The following is a 20,271-nucleotide window of genomic DNA, read 5'->3' on the forward strand; positions in this document are numbered from 1 at the left end:
CTATTAAAAGCAAACGTGTGCATCAGTTGGCTTGTGTTGAGGTTTTGTGTCTGTGGTTGGGGAGAGGAGCACTTCTCAGAGCTGCCGCTGCTGCTGAGCTTGAAATGAAGCAGTGCCTGGGTCAGCAGCCCTGCACTCAGCACTCTGCCAGGCATCCAGGTGGAACAAAGTCCTCACTCAGCGTCTCATCCGTGGGCTTCCTGCTGAAAGGTGACATCTCCATGGCTTAACAGCCACATTCATCTGCTAAAGAGCACACAATTTCCTAATCGTTTTTCCCACGTGATGCTCCGTGCTTTCCAGCTGGTTAGGCAAACAAATAAATATGCAAGCGGGCGAATGCTTGAGTGGGCAGCTGTTTCATCTGCAGAGACTCATGTCAGCTGGTTTGAACAACAGGTGCTCTAATTGGGTAGAAACAGGACCTGAGACTTCCTTTTTCCACCTTTATATGCAGAGAAAATCATCTGAATGACATAATGTGAGATATGGTCTTAGATTTTTGATTTTGACATATCGCGATGAGGCAGCTGTGATGACTGTTCCTGGTTTAATCGCCATTATTTATTCTATTGAATCCGTTTGTGAAATGCACTCACTTCATAACTCTTCTTTCATTTTAAGCCAAATTATTTGGAATATAGTCAATTTCCAGTCCAGAGAAACAACCTGTGTGCAGCCTAATATCCCGACATATCTTGTATATTGGGATATAGCCTGAAAATGTCCAGATATTAAATTTTTCTGTGCTGAGATTTGCAAGGAAACGTGTCCTTTGATTCATCTTCCCCTGTATTTATTTAACCTTGTCACTTCAGCAAATGTCATTAAAGAACTTGGTTTGTCATACAAGGTCAGTGTACCGGAAAACAACACAAGGACCAGGAGTGGCTCCTCTGCATGTCTACAGTGGTATTGATGTTCCTGTGTAAAAACATTTGTTTATTTATTTATTTATTCATTACAGCACACAGAATTATACTGTATTATAACAGCTAGAATGAGGGTATAGCTGCGAGCTGTCACCAATTAAAGTTGAACAAAGCCAGCTCATGTGCACGACTCCTCTCTTAGTAGGTCAGTGAAACTGATGGAGAATACAGACACATGCATGCAGTCCTCTGTGGCTCCAAGCCTTTACCAGCACACTCACAGGACACATAATACAAGGCACGTTTGACAAGAAACATGCACTAACGACAAACAGAAACTCCAGGCTGGGCTTTCAAATATACAAATATAAAACTAAAGGAGAGAGCAGCTGCCTCGCTATCCTACCGCTCGTGAATGCTGAAAAATGAGTACAGCATATTATAAAGAGGTGGTGTAACAAAATGACAGCAGTGTACGGGCGACGCTGCAGAGACGCGGGACATAAAGTCACTTTGCAGAGAGGGTTTTGCGTTTCTATCGGAGTGATGTATGACCCGCAGTCCCATCTGAGGGCTCATGTTACAAAGCTTATGCTGCACTACACAGATAGTTTTCCCTATATGGAGTCTGAGGCTAAAGTAATGCACAGACCCCCGTTGTTTCCAAAGCTGACTCAGCGTGCTGACTTGTGCCTCTGAATCTGACCCCTGGCCTGGTAACAAGACATTTCAGACATGCGCTATGTTATTGCAATCATTCCTGAAGGAGGGATGATCTTGTTATCTGGTAATATTGTTTCAATGCAATGACACCATTAAAACTGACACCAGATGAGACTAGGCATGGATGTTATTACTATACTGATGCTTATGACACGATGTTCAAATGAATACTTTTCTATACTTTGGTGCACCTGGATGCAAACTTGGTGACAGGCCTGTGACATCACCTGTCTCCTGGTTTGGACTGTTGTCTGTAGCTGCTGCTTGAGAGGAGAGCGAGCAGATTTTTACGAGCATCAGTGAACGCATCACGGCCCGAGCAGCAATATCACTGTAAGTCACGGAGGAGAGAGCACAGGTATTGTGTGACTTTTTAGGGCCAAACCTAAAGTGTCCTCACCAGTCTTATAACCAAACGTGCTCCCTCGCCTGGACATTCCTCCCCCGCTCCTCGGCAGAGAAATAGAGCTCTGCACACAAACACTTAGCCCTCAGGAAACGCTTGTGACGTCAGCTTCTCAGCACGGTAATTCCTACACGGCTGAATATCTGCCAGATATCAAAAGTGAAAGTTATCTTTGGGGCAGAACCTCTCACTCAATGGACATTTTTTGACAATTCTCCAGCCATAAAATCAAAATAAATCCAGGCCGCCTGATTATCATGATGGTCATAAGAGGATTAATGTTAGCTTTGCTGAATCAGTCAAACATGCTCTGCTACCTAGTGTTTAGCTAGGTAGCAGTGTTGTGGGGTTGCTAATGTTGTCCCATTAACGGCTGTAGCATTACATTTTTACACATGATAAAAGTCTCTTTGTATTTGCTAAACTTAGCAAAAAGAGCCCAAACTTTTAGCGCTTGTCCACCATGATGCTAAAGAGTTAGCATTATGGAATAAGTAGCCATGTCATAATGAGTGCTAGCTTCGGTCAGGAGGACACTGCTGTTCTGTTAGCAGCAACAGAATCATTAGCTTTACTAAAGATTCACTTCATTATTTTCCCAAATCTTAATGTCTTATTTGTCATTTGAAAAATAAAACAGGCCTACAAAACAAAAATAAATAAAGCACTTCAGATGCACATATACAAATAATTTCATGGATTCAATAAAAAACTGTAAATAAATTATAGTAAATGTATTTCCCATTTATACATTTAAAATACTCTAATTAACTCAATGCCAGAACTCTTCAGTATGAAGCTGTGCCTTCATTGGTCCTGCAAATATTTCACAATAAAAGCGGTGTTGAAAAAAATAGAATGTATTCAGGAAACTGAAACAGTAGAGTGCTTTTACTCTGAAACTAAAACAGGACATGATTTGCGATGTTGAAACTGTGGTCAGAGATAATTTTCTCTGTTTATTTTGCTGTGAAACACCAGTGGTTTGCTGTAAAAATAGACGACGTTCTAATCCCAGGAAAACCAACACGGTTCACTCAGTGTGGCTGCTGTAATCATGTGTCCTGACCCAAAATGAAGTGCCATCACATGTAATTGGTCTGGATCTCTGGTGCCGTAAAGGCTGGAAAAACTGTGGCAGTTAAAAAACAATAGGACGGTTTTAGATTAGGGCTGCAACTAACAATTATTTTCATAATCAATGAATCTGTTGTTTTTACTTTCATTTGATCGATGAATTGTTTGGTCCACAAAATGACAGAGAGTGTAGAAAAATGTTGGTGTTTCCCAAACCTGAAATTATGATGATCTCAAATGTTTTGTTTTGTCCACAAACCAAAATGAATCAGTTTTAATGATTTAATGGAGCAAAGAAACCATTAAAGAAGCTTAAAAATACTGAGAACTCATTTTTATTTGTTTTAAAAAGACACTCAAGTCCATCAATCAATTATCAACATTGTTGTTTTTAGTTTATTTATTCGTTGTTCCAGTATTACCAGTCTTGATACCCATCTCTACCTCTCACCCCCATATTTGATACACGTTTAGTTTTGTGAATGAAGCAGCTTTGATTTGTGTGTACAGTGTACTCTTCAGGCTGTAAAGTGGTTTACATTCACTTCACCTTCATTTAACACACATAACATACATCTTGCATTATCTCTTATACTTTGGCGTGTTTTTTTGCTTTGCGACTTTAGTGTCTTGTACTGCTTTTTCCATTCTGACTGTTACTTCACACAACAAAGATGATAGAGGTCTGTTTTCCTTTGCTAATGTGTGGCTTTGTTTCCTGTGTGCTCCTCAGGTTACCTTCACAAAGAGGAAGTTTGGCTTGATGAAAAAGGCGTATGAGCTGAGTGTACTATGTGACTGCGAGATAGCCCTCATCATTTTCAACAGCTCTAACAAACTGTTCCAGTACGCCAGCACAGACATGGACAAAGTGTTGCTGAAATACACAGAGTACAATGAGCCCCATGAGAGCAGAACCAACTCTGACATTGTAGAGGTGAGTGTCACTTTTTTCTTTTTTTTCCCACATTACCAGAGAACACTTCCTTCACTTTTACCTCATTGTGCTCAAGTAGTTCTACTCTTACATGAATTATAATCCAATTCAGGGGGAAAATGGATATTTATTATATTTTAGCACTGCATGGTTTTGGACCATAACATATATTTAACGGCTATGAAGAATGCAGAAGGGTTACAGGAACAATTTCCTTCTAGTCACCATTCAGATAGGACACAGAAGGTCTGCACTCCCTGATAAGTGCTGCTTCTCGTGTACCTATTACCGGCCATGGAGAAGCTATCTCTGCTCAAGCATGCACACATTAACTGCACACCAACATTTTGACCCTGTTTCCCATAGATATTGTACCTGCAGGGCTCAGTTTCTTGGCTGAGCCCTCATTACAGACAATCACCCGACGATTGCTGCAGTATTTTTCATTGAAAACTCAACAAACATTTGGGTTTCCTGGCAGCGTCTGCGCACCCGGTGCCTAGCAGACGAGTAATCCACTTGTTATGCCAGTTTAGAGAATTGTCAGCCAAAAATGTGGGAGCCAAGGTAAACGAGAAAAATTAGAGATAACATCGTGTTCCAAACATCTTTTATTGGCACGTGTGTGGTTTGTCACGATCTGCTTCAAAGCGGCAGGTATCGTTTTCAGGACTAAATAAAAACACATCCAAACAAGAGCACTCAGAGAGCAGAGGCCAAGGCTGACACACGTTACCATCTTACATAAGCATGACACAATAACTTGTTAAATGGTACTTCTCGTGTTGAATTTGAATTGCCGCCGAATCCGTAATCTAGAGCAGATTATAAGAATATGTGATATTGGAAATGTGATAATAAAAAAAGGTTGATTATAGATTATATAACTGCATCTTCAAACGTCTGTACTTTCAACTATCTATTAAAACACTAAGCTATGTCCTCATTTTTTTTTCTGATTATGGCTTTTTCATAATTTAATTGTTTAAGGGATAATTGTGATGCTTTAGAAAATGTATTTGTTGAAAATGTGACATAAGTCATTCGTGGGTCGATTCTTAAAGACTAAAATGTTACGGGAAAATACTGGTGATCACCAAAGTGTGATCCCTCAAAAACTGTAGACAGGAAGTTGCAGATAGTCACAGATAAACTCATACCGATGAAAATAGAATAGAATAGAATAGAATAGAAAATACTTTATTAATCCCTTGCGGGAAATTCTTTCGTCACAGCGCTCCAGTGGACATAAACATAACCGCCTTGGTGGAGGTCGTTTGATAAAATCCTGACACTGCTAGCATGAAGTCCCCCTTTTCATTTTATTGCTATTATTTAAATTTGCTGAGATTATTTATTTCTACACAGAGGCCGTTTTCATTAGATTGCTGCATTGCGATTCTCTTCTGGTTTTATTGCCGCCACCTGCCCACTACAGCATACAGCATTTTTATTACAGCTACTTAAGGAAGAGACATTAAGGGTTGAAGATGGGCGAGATTGAACATTTTCAAGAAAACTAGCTTTGGAAAAGTCTCTCACTTGGAGGAATTAGTGAAATTACATGCAGCATAAAGGAGTCAGCTGTGGCCCATTATCTTTTATTCATGCTGCTGCTGCTGCTGCTGCTGCTGCTGCTGCTGCTGCTGCTGCTGCTGCTGCTGAATTACCTGCTTGGCAGCGCTGCAGAAGAGTGCTTTGGCGTCCAGTTGACTCATGCAGTCACTCTGCCATCAGGGGCCCTGAGCACCGAGCAGGGGCTCACCTGCATGAAAAATACATGGTTCCATTCCTGAGTTGCATAACAGTGACCACAAACTTGTGTTTGTCGTGACTGGAAGTCGACTTACTTAAAACAACAGCTCCCCACACTTGAAGGCCTTATGAGGTTGTTTACTGCCTTTCAGATGGGTCGTCCCTCCACACTACGGATACATAAAGCAACAGTATTTACTGTGTGTTTTATTGATTTCTCTGGAACACATTTTACAGCTTTCTTTGTTTTTTTGTTGTCAGGTTTTTTTTTGCACTTTAGAAGAAAATCCCACTGACAAATAGCCTGCGCAAAAATACAAAGGCATTCGTACTGTACTCGTCCTGCATGTGCAAATAAAACCTCTTGAATCTCAGACATTTACGTTGATAGCCGGGTTTAATTGCACTGTACATTAACGCAGAGCACCAGGGGTCCTGAGCTGATTTCCCCTCTTAGCCCTTCTGGCTACAGTCACCGCGGTCGCTCCACTGCACAAAAGGCGAGAACAAGCCTCTGTTGTTCGCGCTCACTCGGCCAGCATCGTTGCAGATATTCACAGTCCCGCTTCTGCCTGCCGGCCATGTGGTCAAGCTTCAGAAGTGAAGAAGCAGAGCAGAAGTAACCAACCCGGTCTACTTTACAGCGTCACCACATCAGTCCGCTGTCCGTCCGCCTGTATCAGCGCCGGTTAATCATTTGTGGACAGCGTGATTTTTGATTTGATGAATTGAAGAGAAATGCGAGTTCCAGTTGTGTGTCTGCACAGTTGTTGTGCTTCCCCTCGGCTGCACACATCCGTTTACACTACACATTCGTTTGTAATGAGGGGAAGAATCCACCCCTCCCCTATTTATCTAGTGAAATGCGCCTCACATGAGGACAGTTATACTGGACACTTATCTCAATTTTTAAATCGCGTTAAACCAATATCTGCCATGCTAACAATCATGTGCTCATGTGTACACAAAAAAACCCCTCTCTCCCACTGTTTGTTGGGAAGCTCTGTTCATGTGAGAAACTAAATCAGAGGTCACCGTCCTTCTCGGTGGTACCATCTGTAGATAAAGGCTGGGCCGTGCAGTGCAGCCTCCATTCTTTCCACAGATGGATGCATGCCTGGGCCACAGTTTGATGACCCAGTGGAAGGCTGTGGACTTTGTCTCAAACTTGGCTCTCCATCCAACGCTGAGCAGTCGGCTCCGATTTCCCTTTTTTCCCTTTTCCTTTTGTGATGGTGTAAATGTTTCTGTTGCTAAACACTCCCAGCGACAGGTGAACTGCCAGATGACATTTTCCCATAATTTTCAAAATGTAGGATGGTTACTTGGCAAAATTTGAATATACTACCCATATAAAAGTCTATTGTATCGTCACGTTGAGATAAAGTACAGCAAGGCCCCTGTAGATTTTCAGTCTACAGACTCACCATTAGTTCTTCTGACTGTCACGAAATTGTAACACTGTGTCAAGTATAACATTTATTGAATCGATATTAGAACAAACGTTTCACTTTTCTTTCAATAATTTGTTGTGCAAATAACATTTTAGCGATACAAATAACCTCAGTATTGCTTTGTGAGAAAGCAATTTTCAAACAAAAATGTGCAATTATAACTGTAATATTGTCATTTTTTAAAACAATAAATACATTTGGATAACAAAGAATACTTAACCAATATCAATAATTTGCTGTGCAAATTATTGATATTTTTTTTGTTTTTAGCAATACAATGCTGTCCCCTGCCAATGTTTTGAGACACACAGAGAGGTCTTAGGTAGCATTTTCTCACAGTTTTCTTTTTGCCCCTGTCAGCGAGACCAAAGGTTCTGCCTGCTAAACTTTAGTTAGGACACAGAACTCGTGCCCCCCCCTAGAAAATCTCCACGCCGCCTAAGGGGGGCCCGCCCCACAGTTTGAAAAAGGCTGTCTTACGCACTTGACCTTTAAATACGTTACGCACATAAAGTCTGACGTTCTGTCCACGGTGTGACCCACCTGATGTCCTCTGGGTTTGGTATTGTCAGAAAATGTGTTGTTTCCCAAACCCTCGGATTAAGTTCTTATGTACACAGAACAAAGAAACCACCAAATATTCACATTTAAGAAGCTGAAAAAAAGTCTGAGAACTCAAACATCAAAATAGTTGGTGATGAATTTACTCCTCACAAACATACAGTGTAACTATTTTGCGTCGTAAATCAATGAAGATGTTAATTGGTTTGAGTTAATGTGAAGCCAAACTCAGTACAGTACATGACACATGAGGGTGTATGGTGTTGTTTCTATTGTGCTTCCTATCACATTCTGTTGATAGCACAAATGAAAATGCTGCTGTTAGTCATTAGATTAATCTAATAATATTTACTCTCCCTCCCCTCACTGCTGGTGGAAGCTAATCAGATTGTATTTATGCTCCACTATAACCTCATGCCATGCCATGCCTGTCCTGCACACAGAAAGACCCTCTTTGTCTCCAGGGTAAACCTTGAAAGCGGAGAATAACTTCACACACACATCATCTGGCATTTATGTGTCTTCTCTTTGAGGCATTCAGTGCAATTCAGGTACATAATAGGGGAAAAATCAATTGGCAGGCACATGGAATCAACAATAAGCCAATACTTAGCGTAATCTTATAAAATCAAGGATGTGAATTTGCTTTAACTCAATTTGTGGACGCAATTTGCGTCAAATACCAGCGCTTCCTAATTGTGAATGACTGAACTGTATCATATGCAAAGACTTGACGTTTCCCCGCTCTTCTCAAGTCTTTTACCGCGATGATTTGTGAGCGTAAACAAACTGAGATCATTCATAGGGAAATGTGGCTTATCTGCCTCATAATAAAGATGGACGTCCATTGTTATGGCAACTTGGTGGAGGAAAATTCCTCGTGCCTTTTGTTTTTTACCCAACAGCTCTCCCCTCACAAAGGTTTTATGTCATGTTAATAATTCAATGGCATATGTAAATTGTTTTGAATGTTATGAAATGTCAAGCCCGCTCCCATTTTGTGTGTGATATTCACTCTGCCCTTTGCAGATGTTCGTGTGACAAAAGCTACAAACACAATCAGCACAACATTTCCCACATTCAGATCACTTCATCAATGGCAAACGTGCTCATAAAGTGCATTTTACAGATCAAAAATAAGATTTTTTTTGCCAGTTATGGAATAAAGCCACTTAAACGACTGAATAGTTAGCAGGAGTTTCAGACAGGGGGTGTTTATGTTGTCAATCAAAGACTGAGTGGTGATTAAGACTCATTTCTCTCTTAATGAATGCAAATTGGCACATCTGCTATGGTGGGCTAGCTGTCCAGACTCCTCAATTAGCATGATTGATCAATTATCCTCCTGCTGGTGGCTCCCTGGAAATGGAGGCTGGGAAAAGGGGGATATGTAGAGCTCGGAAGTGAGATATAAGAGCATGAGTAAAAAAAGAAAGATGATATAACGTGCATTCCTTAAATTCTGCTTGTTTAGCATCAAATAAATCTGGTTTCATGTCAAATTCATTGGCCATTGAGTTCCCTCACATTAGAAAAATACAAATAATACAAACTATCACAGGTGGAGTGTTTGATTTGCGCTTGTTCTGATTCTCTAGTGGAGTTGTGATCCAATTTCCCTCGCAGATGATGAATCTGGCTGGCTCAGTATTCCGTAGGGAATAATCTGGTATGCAACTTGTTTTTGTTGGTTTTAACAGGAAGTACAAATCCTTAAATATCAGAGCACACTGCTGAGGCATAATCTGAGTACTGGAAACAAAGTGTTCATGATCGTGACACAAAAAACACAAACTTTGGGACATAGATGTTTGTGTATCATGCACATTACATTGTACTGTCTTCATGACAGGGGCCTCTGGTGGTCTGGTCAGATGGGGGTCAAGTGAAAAGAAGCACATCGTCCTTCATGATATTGCAATTATATTTGTGGCAATATTTAAAACAACACAAAAACACTAAGTTGATATTATGTGGCGACCTCAGGTTTATGGTTATGTCAGTCATGTCAAATAATGCCACATTTTTTCCTGTTGACGACTGTAATAAATGCAGCATGACGTACATAAGCGTATATAAAGCACAATTTGTCTAATTAAATATTCAATCAAATGTATCAGATACTATATAGATTGAGTGTTTTTCATCAGTCAGACTCCGGTCCACCTCATATTCATCATATTACTGTTCGTCTTTCTGGTATTTCACTATGATGATGAGAAAAAAAACAAAAAACTAAATTAAATGTCATTGCTGTTGACACAGACTTATTGAGCTGATGTTGATTTTTCCAGTGCTTTTTCAATATACAGTATGTGTGTGTGAAATTTTCTGCCAGGCAATATTTTAATATTACATTAGAAAAAAAAGGCATGTGCACGTTGGGGCTTCTGCGATTTATTGGAATGATATTAAAATGATTTCCTATGTATTTTTTATTTTTTTTATTTTCACCATAGCTCACACAAATATGAGGATTTCACTCTGTATTATTAATCAGCAGATGTGTGCATTATCTATCATAGAGCTTGAGATTTTTTGTTGACCAGGTAACTTCACCTGTGAACTGTGGGTCCGGCCGGGTCAGCTCCAGAGGGAACTTTGTTGCTATAGTCAAAACAAACACACTGGTCCTTTCACGTAGCACCAGCGTTTATTTTCAGACTAGTGCAGTGGGACAAGATAAAAATAAATAGGGCGTCTTTAAACACAAAGGGTTATCTTTATGTACAGTAACTCCTTTGATAATGTTATGCGCAGTTATAGCATGTGACTCAGTCAGCCATGTGTCGCTCCTATTTGCAGAATAGAGACACGAAATAACAGGATTTAACAACAGTAAATAATATTTTATTGTGTCGTAGGATTTGTACACAGTTATTGTACTCTCTTCCACAAAGACATCCGCTTGGAGGTGCCTGTAATGTCTCGTCTTGCCACAGTGAGTGCAGCAGTATTAATGGTTCTGTTATGAGCAACATGCTGGGTTTCAAAGTGGCTCTTTTTATAGGACAAGGACTCCTTTTCCTCTGGGCTTTTAGTGAGAAAAGGGTCACAGTCCTCTTTTGTAGTTTTCTGAGTGTAATGAAATAGACGTGCTAATGTCGGTGCAAGTATAGGACGCTTTATTCTGCAGTGTACTGTACATCCTGTGCTATGGAACAGATACAGTGCTCAGTAATTATTACCTGGTGGCAGAGAAGTGGCCGTGCATTTTCTAACTGTGAAGTTTGATTATAAGGACTAACTTGATCATAGCTCCACTGATTATTTCCCCCTTTAGGGCTTTACAACAGTTTCCCTCTGAACTCCATTATGGAGCATAGTTTTCTGTGCATTTTAAATCCATTACGTAGTACATCTCATTGTTTTATTATGTCTCTGCTCTCTGGTGTGTGATGCTTGTTACCAGGTTACTGCTAAGAGATTTCTGCTTTTGGCACATGTCGTGTTTCACTGACGTCAGAGCCTCTTTATTTTCCACCCTCTCCAACTACGTTGCATATGTCTCATCTCAAACCAAGGGTGTTTTTGAGAGCACATGAATGAAAGGAGACACAAGAAGAAAAGCCATGATGCACTCTTTTAAAGATTACTGTGGCACTAATGAGTTAATACGCTGGTGTCTAAAATTAGCTGTATAATATATACTATATCTCAAAATCTGGAGCTAAACCTCGACTATTTGTTCACCATTGCTGAAAAAAAGAACTATTTCTTAACTGAATTACTTCATTGTTTATTTTTTCAGGATAAAAACACATCACAGAAAGTTTGAGGCGAAAACTGCATTTGAATTTGCAGCATTTCTTGTTGCCTGATGTTTGTACGGAGGTGAACAGTGTTGCTGCCACAGGGCGTTACCCCGGTTGTGTGACGTCATCTTCTGGAGCTCTGTTGGACTAACACCAATGATGAGTAGCATACTGTAGATACGACTTGTGTAGTAAGATGATTGCTGTCAAATCATTATGTAAAAATCAGTACTTTTCTGCACTAAAGGCAGAAACCCAGGCCACTTTATTAAGTACACAGGCAGGTGAGAGGCGGAGCGTTAGGACGTGCTTCTCAAATTGAGCTCAAAGCACATTTTTGGACCGTCTGCATGTGTTGAATATGAAATGGGTCAAACAGTGGGAACATGAACGTTGTTCTGATCTGGATGCAGTGCCACAGTGACACTAGTTATGTTAATGATCACTACAACCAAAAGACACAAGTCCACCCTCTGTGTTCTTCTGTGACCTTGCGGGTTGCATGGCTGGAATGAGACCTTGCCCTTGTGCACAGCGGCATCATCTGTGAGTTAGCTCGTTCAACAGTCAGCCCGCTCCTGTGTCCCCCCCCCTCCCCCGTGTGCTGTGTGGGCCAACCCCTCCTGCCCAGGGGCTAGGACAGAGCAAAGCCTGCTGGGATGGAGAGTGAAGGGGGGGTTGGTTAGATGGCACTGTGCCACCCTCCCCTGGCTGCTTGGTCTGACTGGGGGCAAAGAGGGAGGCTGCTGTGTCTCAGATTGATGAGGACAGGTCTGTGGTCTGGGTATAGAGTGTTGCAGAACAGACGTCCTGCTGGCACATCCTGCCCTCTCCGCCGCACCCCCCCCCCCAGCCCTCCGTACTCGCCTTATCGGAACTCCTAATTGTCCTTATGAATATTTTAGAGGCGAGCAGGAATGGGAGTCCAGGGTTGGGGGTATGGTTTCAAGGGCCTTGACAGCTAATGATCATCTCAATGACCAAAGAGAAAGAGAGAGAACAAGAGAGAGAGATAAGAGAGAGGGAGAGGGAAAGAGAGGGGGAGAGAGAAGGTAAACATGCAGGAAGATTTTCAATAATCTGCATGTTATTATTTTTATGTGCTGCCTTTTCTTTACGCAGAGTGGGAACAGAGTCATTCTCTCATTCTCTTAAATCTGTAGATAATAGTGACATTGGTTTGCTTTTATCCTCAATTTGTAGTTGAATTCCCTCTTGTCTAAACTGAAAGTATGTAGTCCACTGATTGAGACTGTTCCCTCTGATTGTGGCGGCTAATAGCTTTGTCACATCAGTCATTCACCACAGTCTCAGGGCAGAGAGCTCTGAGGGGAGCGCTCGCAGCACTTCTGATTGTCTCTCATTCAATAAATGGGTGGGCTATATTTAATTGTCAATCTCGTCAGTCAAATGCAGGCAATAATGTGCCGTATTCAAGACTGAATTTGATGAATTTGTTTAAATTTGGTGACTCACTTTGGATGAATGGCCCCTGACTCTGAGCTCTTAATTCACTCTGTGGTGTCCGTTGTCATGTGACGTCAGGTGGGATTTATTCTTGCCGTGTGTATTGTTCTTCTCACAGCTGCAAGACAACAATATGAAATTCAAACGCCCCCGCCGCTGCTCTTCCTGTCGACGCAGTAACTTGACAATAGAACGAGATGAGGGAAGGACATGAATCCAGCCTCATATCCTGATATCAATCCACTCACTAATGGTCTTGAGATTAAACAAAATGTGTTTGGGAATTACAGAGGACTCCTTATGTAATAGCCTTTCTCTCCCAACTCACGACATGTAGTTTTCAGTATTACAGTAACTATAGTAGCCTGGTTGAACTTGGCTGCCTGTGATTGGATTTCACTCTGTAGACAACACAACTAGTTTTTGCATACATCCAACATGGCGGCCAACGAAGAGCAGCCATCTTTTGATCAGAATCAGAATACTTTATTAATCCCCGGGTGGGAAATTGTTTCAATTCGGCTGACAATTTAAGCAACTTGCTCCACGGAGCTCCCTGTCAGTAGATACCATCACCCAGATCACTGGTCCGATGGGTCGATCCGATACAGCTCCACCAACTGAGCTATGCTTCGTCCATTGGTTGAAAGTAGGAAGTGACTTCACTCTCCAGACTCATATAAACCTAGTGCTGCATGGGCCTTAGCATCGAGTGACCGAAGAGCAACAAAAAGAGGCTTTGATTCCCCTGTTGTGCACACTACAGCACAACAGGGCAAAGAGAACATGACAGTAATAAAAGTCTTTTAAGATGTTATATAAGAGCAGAAATATTCCCCAGCAGATAAAAGCCTTCCTATCAGCCGCCTCCCCATGCTGATTTCCTCGTATGTTCCCACTCAAAGAAGTCCTTTGATAAGCACATTACATGGAACGGCCCCGGACACAAAAGTGATGTCATCTGGATTAACACGCTACCTTGCCTGAGCTAATTCACAGCAGTGCAGGGTGAGAGGCTGGGACGCCCTGCTGAAGTGAAGCGAGGGGAGAGCGTCTCACAGCTTCCTGCTAAAATATGGCTTCTCTCTGCATTTAGGAGGATAAAACAAACACAGCACGCATCAAACACGGCCTGTCTGAAACATTTTGTGTAATTGCATGGCGCTACAATCTGTCTTGGGGTCGCGGGTCCAGCACTCAGAGCTGTGGTGCATCAGTCATAGGTCAGGTGGTGATCTATCACTTTGTGAGAGCTACTTTAAGTATAGCCCTTTGCTGTGATTCAGGCACAGTGGAGAAACCTCGAGAAAAGGGCTCATCAAGCCTTTCATTCAGCCATCTCCACTACAATTTTGAACTCCAGCTTTTATACCTAACTACTGTCTTCCCCCTTTCACTGTGCCTTCCATTCACACACAGTACAGTACATGAATACATGGGTACAATAAACGCAGCTCTCTCTCTCTGTACAAGAGAGGCAGATAGTAGCAGTGAAATGGTTTTTCCAAGACCCACAGTAGCAGAGTAAATTGCTTGGACCCATTTCACTCAAAGTACGTCTCAAAAAACAGGTACCGTAGGTGGCTGATGCAGTGGTTTGGGTTTTATTTTTGATCGGAGAATAGTGTTTGTTGTCGTCTTAAAACTGAAATACAGTAAGGCTTAAATCCACTGCCCAGAACTGAGCACAAAGTAGACCAACTGCCTTTTTTCATATAGACGTTTAAAGGGTTAATTATTGTGCAGAATAGTTATAATAAATGGTATATAATGGTTTTGAAGGTTGCACTTACTGCTCTATAGCATTTACTTTTGAACATGTTGCAAACCTGGAGAGGCACTCACTGTTCTGAATCACCCCCATGGTTTCAGCTGCGTGAGGAGGGCTGGTTCCCTAACTATAAAGAAGCTTCAAGGTCTCCTGTAATGGAAAATGTATCACACAAGCACACTGTCATTATGACGTCAGCCACTCAAAGACTCTCGGGTTTCATTTAAAAAAAGCCAAATTTCTATCAATACAGGTTTGGACTCCTGTGACAAAATCGCAGCTGGCCTCAGTCCCACTCATCTGTGGGAGCCTCTCAGAGCCTCATGAATGGATTACACAAGTTCCCTTGTCCAGAATCTCTGCAAGCCGCCCTCTCCTGCAACAAACAGCCCATCATCCTTGAATCAGATGATGCTTCAGCCACATTCACATCCAGGCGTCTCCAAAATACAAAACCCCACATCTTTATTAAGAAAGTGCCATCCCACCATGATGCAACACACTGGTTTTTGAAAGGCCATTTTTGAAGCCTCCATCAACATCTTTGGTTCTTTTTAAACCAGTTAAATCATAACAACGCAAACTATTGTCCATTTAACTCCAAAATGGGGGTCATAGTTTATAAAACGGACATCTGCACTGAAGACTTGAAGAAAACACCAAAATATCTGTTAGAAAAGAACTTCTACTGTGAGGCTGCAGTACCACTGATAGAGAAAGAGGGAGACAGAGAGCAGGACAGTGTACAATAGTTCTTGGTTAAGATGTAACCAAGACGGTGAACATGTAACTTCTCTACGTGTTTGTTAAATATGTGGTTTGATACATTAATATTCTGTATGAACACTGACAAAAAGCAACGTTCAGCTGCTTTGTTCCCCACTAAGGTGTAAATGTCTCAAACCTGAGATTACACTGGTCAAATATCATGATGACGATGACATTTGCAATAAATGAACAAATGTTTGGGTCGTCCAGCACCACAACAAAACTGTCTAAGGAAGCTATGAATTTCTTTTTAGTGAAACTTTATTTTTTTTTACCTCAGCACAGGCTACTGGGGGACGCAGTCAACACCAAAACAATAACAACCTCGTCTCGTTATATTAGCAAAGGTCCACGTGGTCCAATCAAGTCAAATATTTAGTCCAAGACACATTATTACATTCACAAATACCCATGGACAACCGCTGCATCATAACTTCACAGGGCTGCAGACTAACTCTTTTTACTGGGAGCACAATATTAGCATTTCCTCTCATTTTTACTGTATTACTGATAAATACTTTAATCATAAAGGCAGAAATTACGATGTGCCGTTCGATTCAGCACGAGTGGAACAGGAAGTCAAACACAGATAAAACATAAAGTGTCCGATTTTATTTCAGAATAAAAGCACTGTCTTACATTCTGCTCGCAGTCTGAAGCCCTGCTTCAGTTACGCTGGTTTCAAAATGGCGCTGAAACTTTTGATTGACACCACATGTGATCACAAGCTGCTCTTCCCGTGATTGACGTATTTAATAGCCAACAAAGAGCTGAATCCAGGTGAATGGTGAAAGGATTTTTTGACGTGTTAACATAACAATGAAAATGCGATTTATCGGTCAGCCCTAACTTGTTATGGCACAAATGTGTATAAAGTTGTATTGTGTCACCCCCGCGCTCCATCGACATGTAAGACCGGGGGTCATGTGACATTCAGTCCCTTCTACGGCCATGTTTCTGTGAGGCTGCTTCTGACTGGCCAGCACAGGGAGCCAGGTCTTGACAGGTGTTTGGAAGAGCGACACCTGTTTGGCTATGTGCTGATTTAGTGATCCATTCAGTGAGAGCTGCGGGCGGCGTCTGTGGAACACCGAAAACCTGCCAAGTCATTACACAGAGAATTAAAGCCGTGCTTTCCCAGGCCCTTTGGTGTTACATACATTAAAACTTCCCAGTGATGATTGAGTCTTGCACACCAAATGTCGGTCATGCGCTATCATATCGTATCAAGGCACAGATCTAAGTGCCTGATTTGTCCGCTGTTCACTGGCTCCTGCTCTCACCCACTGTGCTGCTGCAACCCTTCCCTAAATGGCTTGGGCCAGTGGGTGCGGTGTACTGAAGGTTGGCCAGGCGTGTTGTGAAAGTAGAGTAGCCCTGCCCAAATCACACAGCCGTGCCTGACCGCTCCGACCCAGATATTCACATAATGAGCAGGTTGGGACTTAAATTTGCAGGTTGGAGATCAGATCCTTGGCTCAGTGGAGGAGAAAGTGCATAGTTTAACCCCAGTAAACACAGGCCTTAAAGGGCCCTAACTAGAGAGTGCACTCAGTAAACAGGAAATGAACCAGCAAGGCGTTTTCTTAGAATGAGAAGAATGCCATTGCTTTGTACCGCACCAAACAGTAATGCATCTGTGGTACTGTGCTGGCCATTCATTATCCAGAGGCTTTCTCTGTCTCCCTCTCCTCTGGGCATTGTGGAATCTTATGTTTGAAAGAATGTAGGCGCTTTTATTTTCCTTTTTCCCCCCATATATTTTCCCTCAGGACTGCAGGTGTACAATAAGAGAACATCTGTCAATAACAAAAGACTTCAGTAAATACATGCGGGAATTGAGAGACTAGTATATAAATAAAAACAAAATAATGTGTTTTCACACACACACACACACACACACACACCATCCCCACTACTCTTTCATATTTTGCTGTTGAATGTGTGAAGAACAACAAGAGAGACGCTGAAGAAGCAGAAACTTTAAATTCAACCACCTCACGATTCAAGGCTCTTCAAAACCAGCGTCTGAAGTTCGTTAAGAAACAAAATCACGGGTTTTATGTCATGATAACGCATTACAGCGTGTCACCTAAATCAGCAGATACCGTGGTTACTGTGGTGAGTTATCCACAGCTTCAGGTTATAAACAGTTTTGCCATTCACCCATTCACACCGATTCACTCACACGTTCATACAGCACGTCTACGTGTCTTTCATACTCATTCTGGTATTCTGAGCTCTGTGCTGCTGCTTCTGCTCAGTCAGTAAGTTTCCATGCCACAGTTTGTAGCCGGACTACTACAAGGGCTACTGTTCTTGTCCCAGTGTAAAGTCACTAGTGGGTAATTGAGTAATTGACTAAACTTGATGGATATGCCCTCTTCCAGCATGTTAGTATGAAGTGTTTCCCAGTTCATCTGAGACCAAATCAACTTTAGGGACGAGTTGCTCGCATGTCTACCGTCTTTTAACTTGAAAATAGTCCATTTTTTAAGCTGACAGCATAAATTTGGTCTCTTCATCAGTTGAAAAATGCACCAGTCTGGATGTCTCCATGTTATTCTTGATGTTGTTTTCTTCATCTGTTTACTGGCCTCCTCGATTATTTCCAGGCCAGAGCCTGGGGACAGGAGCGGTGCAACATGTGCAGAGAGACTCAGCCAGTTTGGGTCCAGTTGAACATACATGTAAAAGTAATTTGACTCCCAGTCACATGATCTTAGTGCACTAGTCTGACTTTGAGACATTTCACACAATTTCAGTCAGACTAAAAATGATTTTAAAGTTCTGGCTTCTAACCTAAAGTGATTTAGACCAGTGTTTGTTCCACATTTTTACTTTCTGTAACTGGGTAACTCAGTCAGTGCTCTTGAACGTATTATTGGATAAGTAGCATCAGAGGCCGCTTTAGCTCTTGCACATTGTTTGCTTGGAGCATTTTGTCTGCATCGTATTTATTTTCTACAATACAGTTTTCCATTGCATCTGGTTTCAATGTTCCAGCACTTATAAAAAGTGAGGAACGTCTTTCTACTTAATGACTGACACACTCTCACTCATCCCATGCTACCAGAACACAACACGGGGGGCTTGATCCTCCTGATCCTCCTTCTTTCTGTTTTAGCCGTGTCCAACCTCCGTCTTCTGTCCGTCTTTACATTGATTTTGTGATACGGAAAGGAAATATGCGAATGTGTGTGAATTTAATGAGCAGTGATGTAGAGCAGAAGTCTCATAAAGCCGTGGCACATTTTGTAGGAAATGTGATGTTCACTGAGGTTGTGGTGAGCAGTGCTGGGTTAGCCACACTGTCTGCACAGACCTAAGCGTCGTGTCACACCGCTGCCAGAGGATGTGGCAGCTGTAGAAACACCCTGCCCGGACGTACACATGCACACGGTGAGAGAGGAGGAGGTGAGGGAGAGAGAGAAAATAAGGTCTCATTAGTACACATAGGTAACTCTCCTCTGGCTCACACTCTGACCCCACATCCACCGGAGTCAGTGACCTTCCTGTAGACACGAGGCCTCCAAGACAGCGCACAGACAGAGCAGGACACTGCTGTGGACCTGCAGCAGCCTGATAGTGAAACCTTGAGGGCCACACATAAATCATGTCTTGATGTACACTGCCTTGATATCACAAGCTGTCACATGCTGTCAGCGAGTCTTGTTAACACTGCTGTTCAGAGCTGTAATGAGGAGCAGGGAACAGCCCGTGTATGAAAGTGAGCAGAGTGAGCATGGCATGCAGCATTTAGTTGTTTAGATGTATGACATTTTTTTGTTTTTTTTTTCAGCTCTTTACGAAGACACAACACACCACTTTATGTTCTCACGAGCCCTTTGCTTTTGAAATAATCGCTCAGTTTCATGCTCTAATGGGCATTTTTAACCGTATTTGATAATCCATTTCATTCCCCACATGTGGTAACTTGGAAAACAGTCCACTCAAGTGCTCTTCTGTTGGATCTTCTGATGTGGGAGCTCCTTCCAGCTGTTTGGCTTATCATAACTGAAATTGAATGAAAAATGCAAACACACACACTTGCAGCAAGAGGGCAGGAAGAACAGAAGAAAGGGACAGGGGCAGGGCGGGATATGATAAGGAGCGAGAAAGAGGGGAAAAGGAAGGTGGACAATATTTTGTCTGAAGGATAAAAAGATATGGACGAACGTTTCAGTTTCCTCTCATTCCAGATTAGGGATGGCACAATACCACTTGTTTGTGTCTGATACTGATATCGCAAACCGGAGTATCTGCCAATACCGATACCAGTGTGATACAGTCATTTTATACCTTTTCAACTATGGGGCTGCTCACACTCACACACACACACACACACACACATGCAGAAAGCCTTTGTTCTGACCAGATCATGAACCTGGGTCTTCTTGCTGCTTCTTGCCCCTCCCTTCTGTTTTTCTTTTTTTTTTATCTGTGTTTCCTGAAGCATGCGATATATAGGATTATTGGATGGTATCAGTTTGTACATTTTCATCTGTCCCGTGTCTGATCCAGTAGATTCTGAGTTTATATCGGCTCGTCGTTATTCCAGAGCCTTGTATCGATCTTATAGTTTGTCCTATGATAATAGTCGGGATGAGCTGATACAATAATAACAATTAGTATTGGTCTAATATTATGATACAAGTATATTATCCTAATCATTTCTTGTTTCTTGTGCATGGGAGCAGAATACCTTCGTTTTTAAAATATCTT

At 41.9% G+C, this 20,271-nt stretch overlaps 1 protein-coding gene across 5 annotated transcripts in view; it reads left to right on the forward strand.

Moving 5' to 3' along the window:
* The window catches only part of mef2aa (myocyte enhancer factor 2aa), a 74,235-nt gene that overhangs the window by 33,931 nt on the left and 20,033 nt on the right, over positions 1-20,271 (forward strand). For all 5 annotated transcript variants that reach the window (XM_044035610.1, XM_044035608.1, XM_044035611.1 and 2 more), the window contains exon 3: positions 3,812-4,015. In XM_044035610.1, the coding sequence (XP_043891545.1) occupies positions 3,812-4,015 (204 nt within the window). The remainder of the gene's footprint in view (positions 1-3,811; positions 4,016-20,271) is intronic.

This window comes from Solea senegalensis, linkage group LG10 (genome assembly GCF_019176455.1).
Source record: "Solea senegalensis isolate Sse05_10M linkage group LG10, IFAPA_SoseM_1, whole genome shotgun sequence".
NCBI lineage: Eukaryota > Metazoa > Chordata > Actinopteri > Pleuronectiformes > Soleidae > Solea > Solea senegalensis.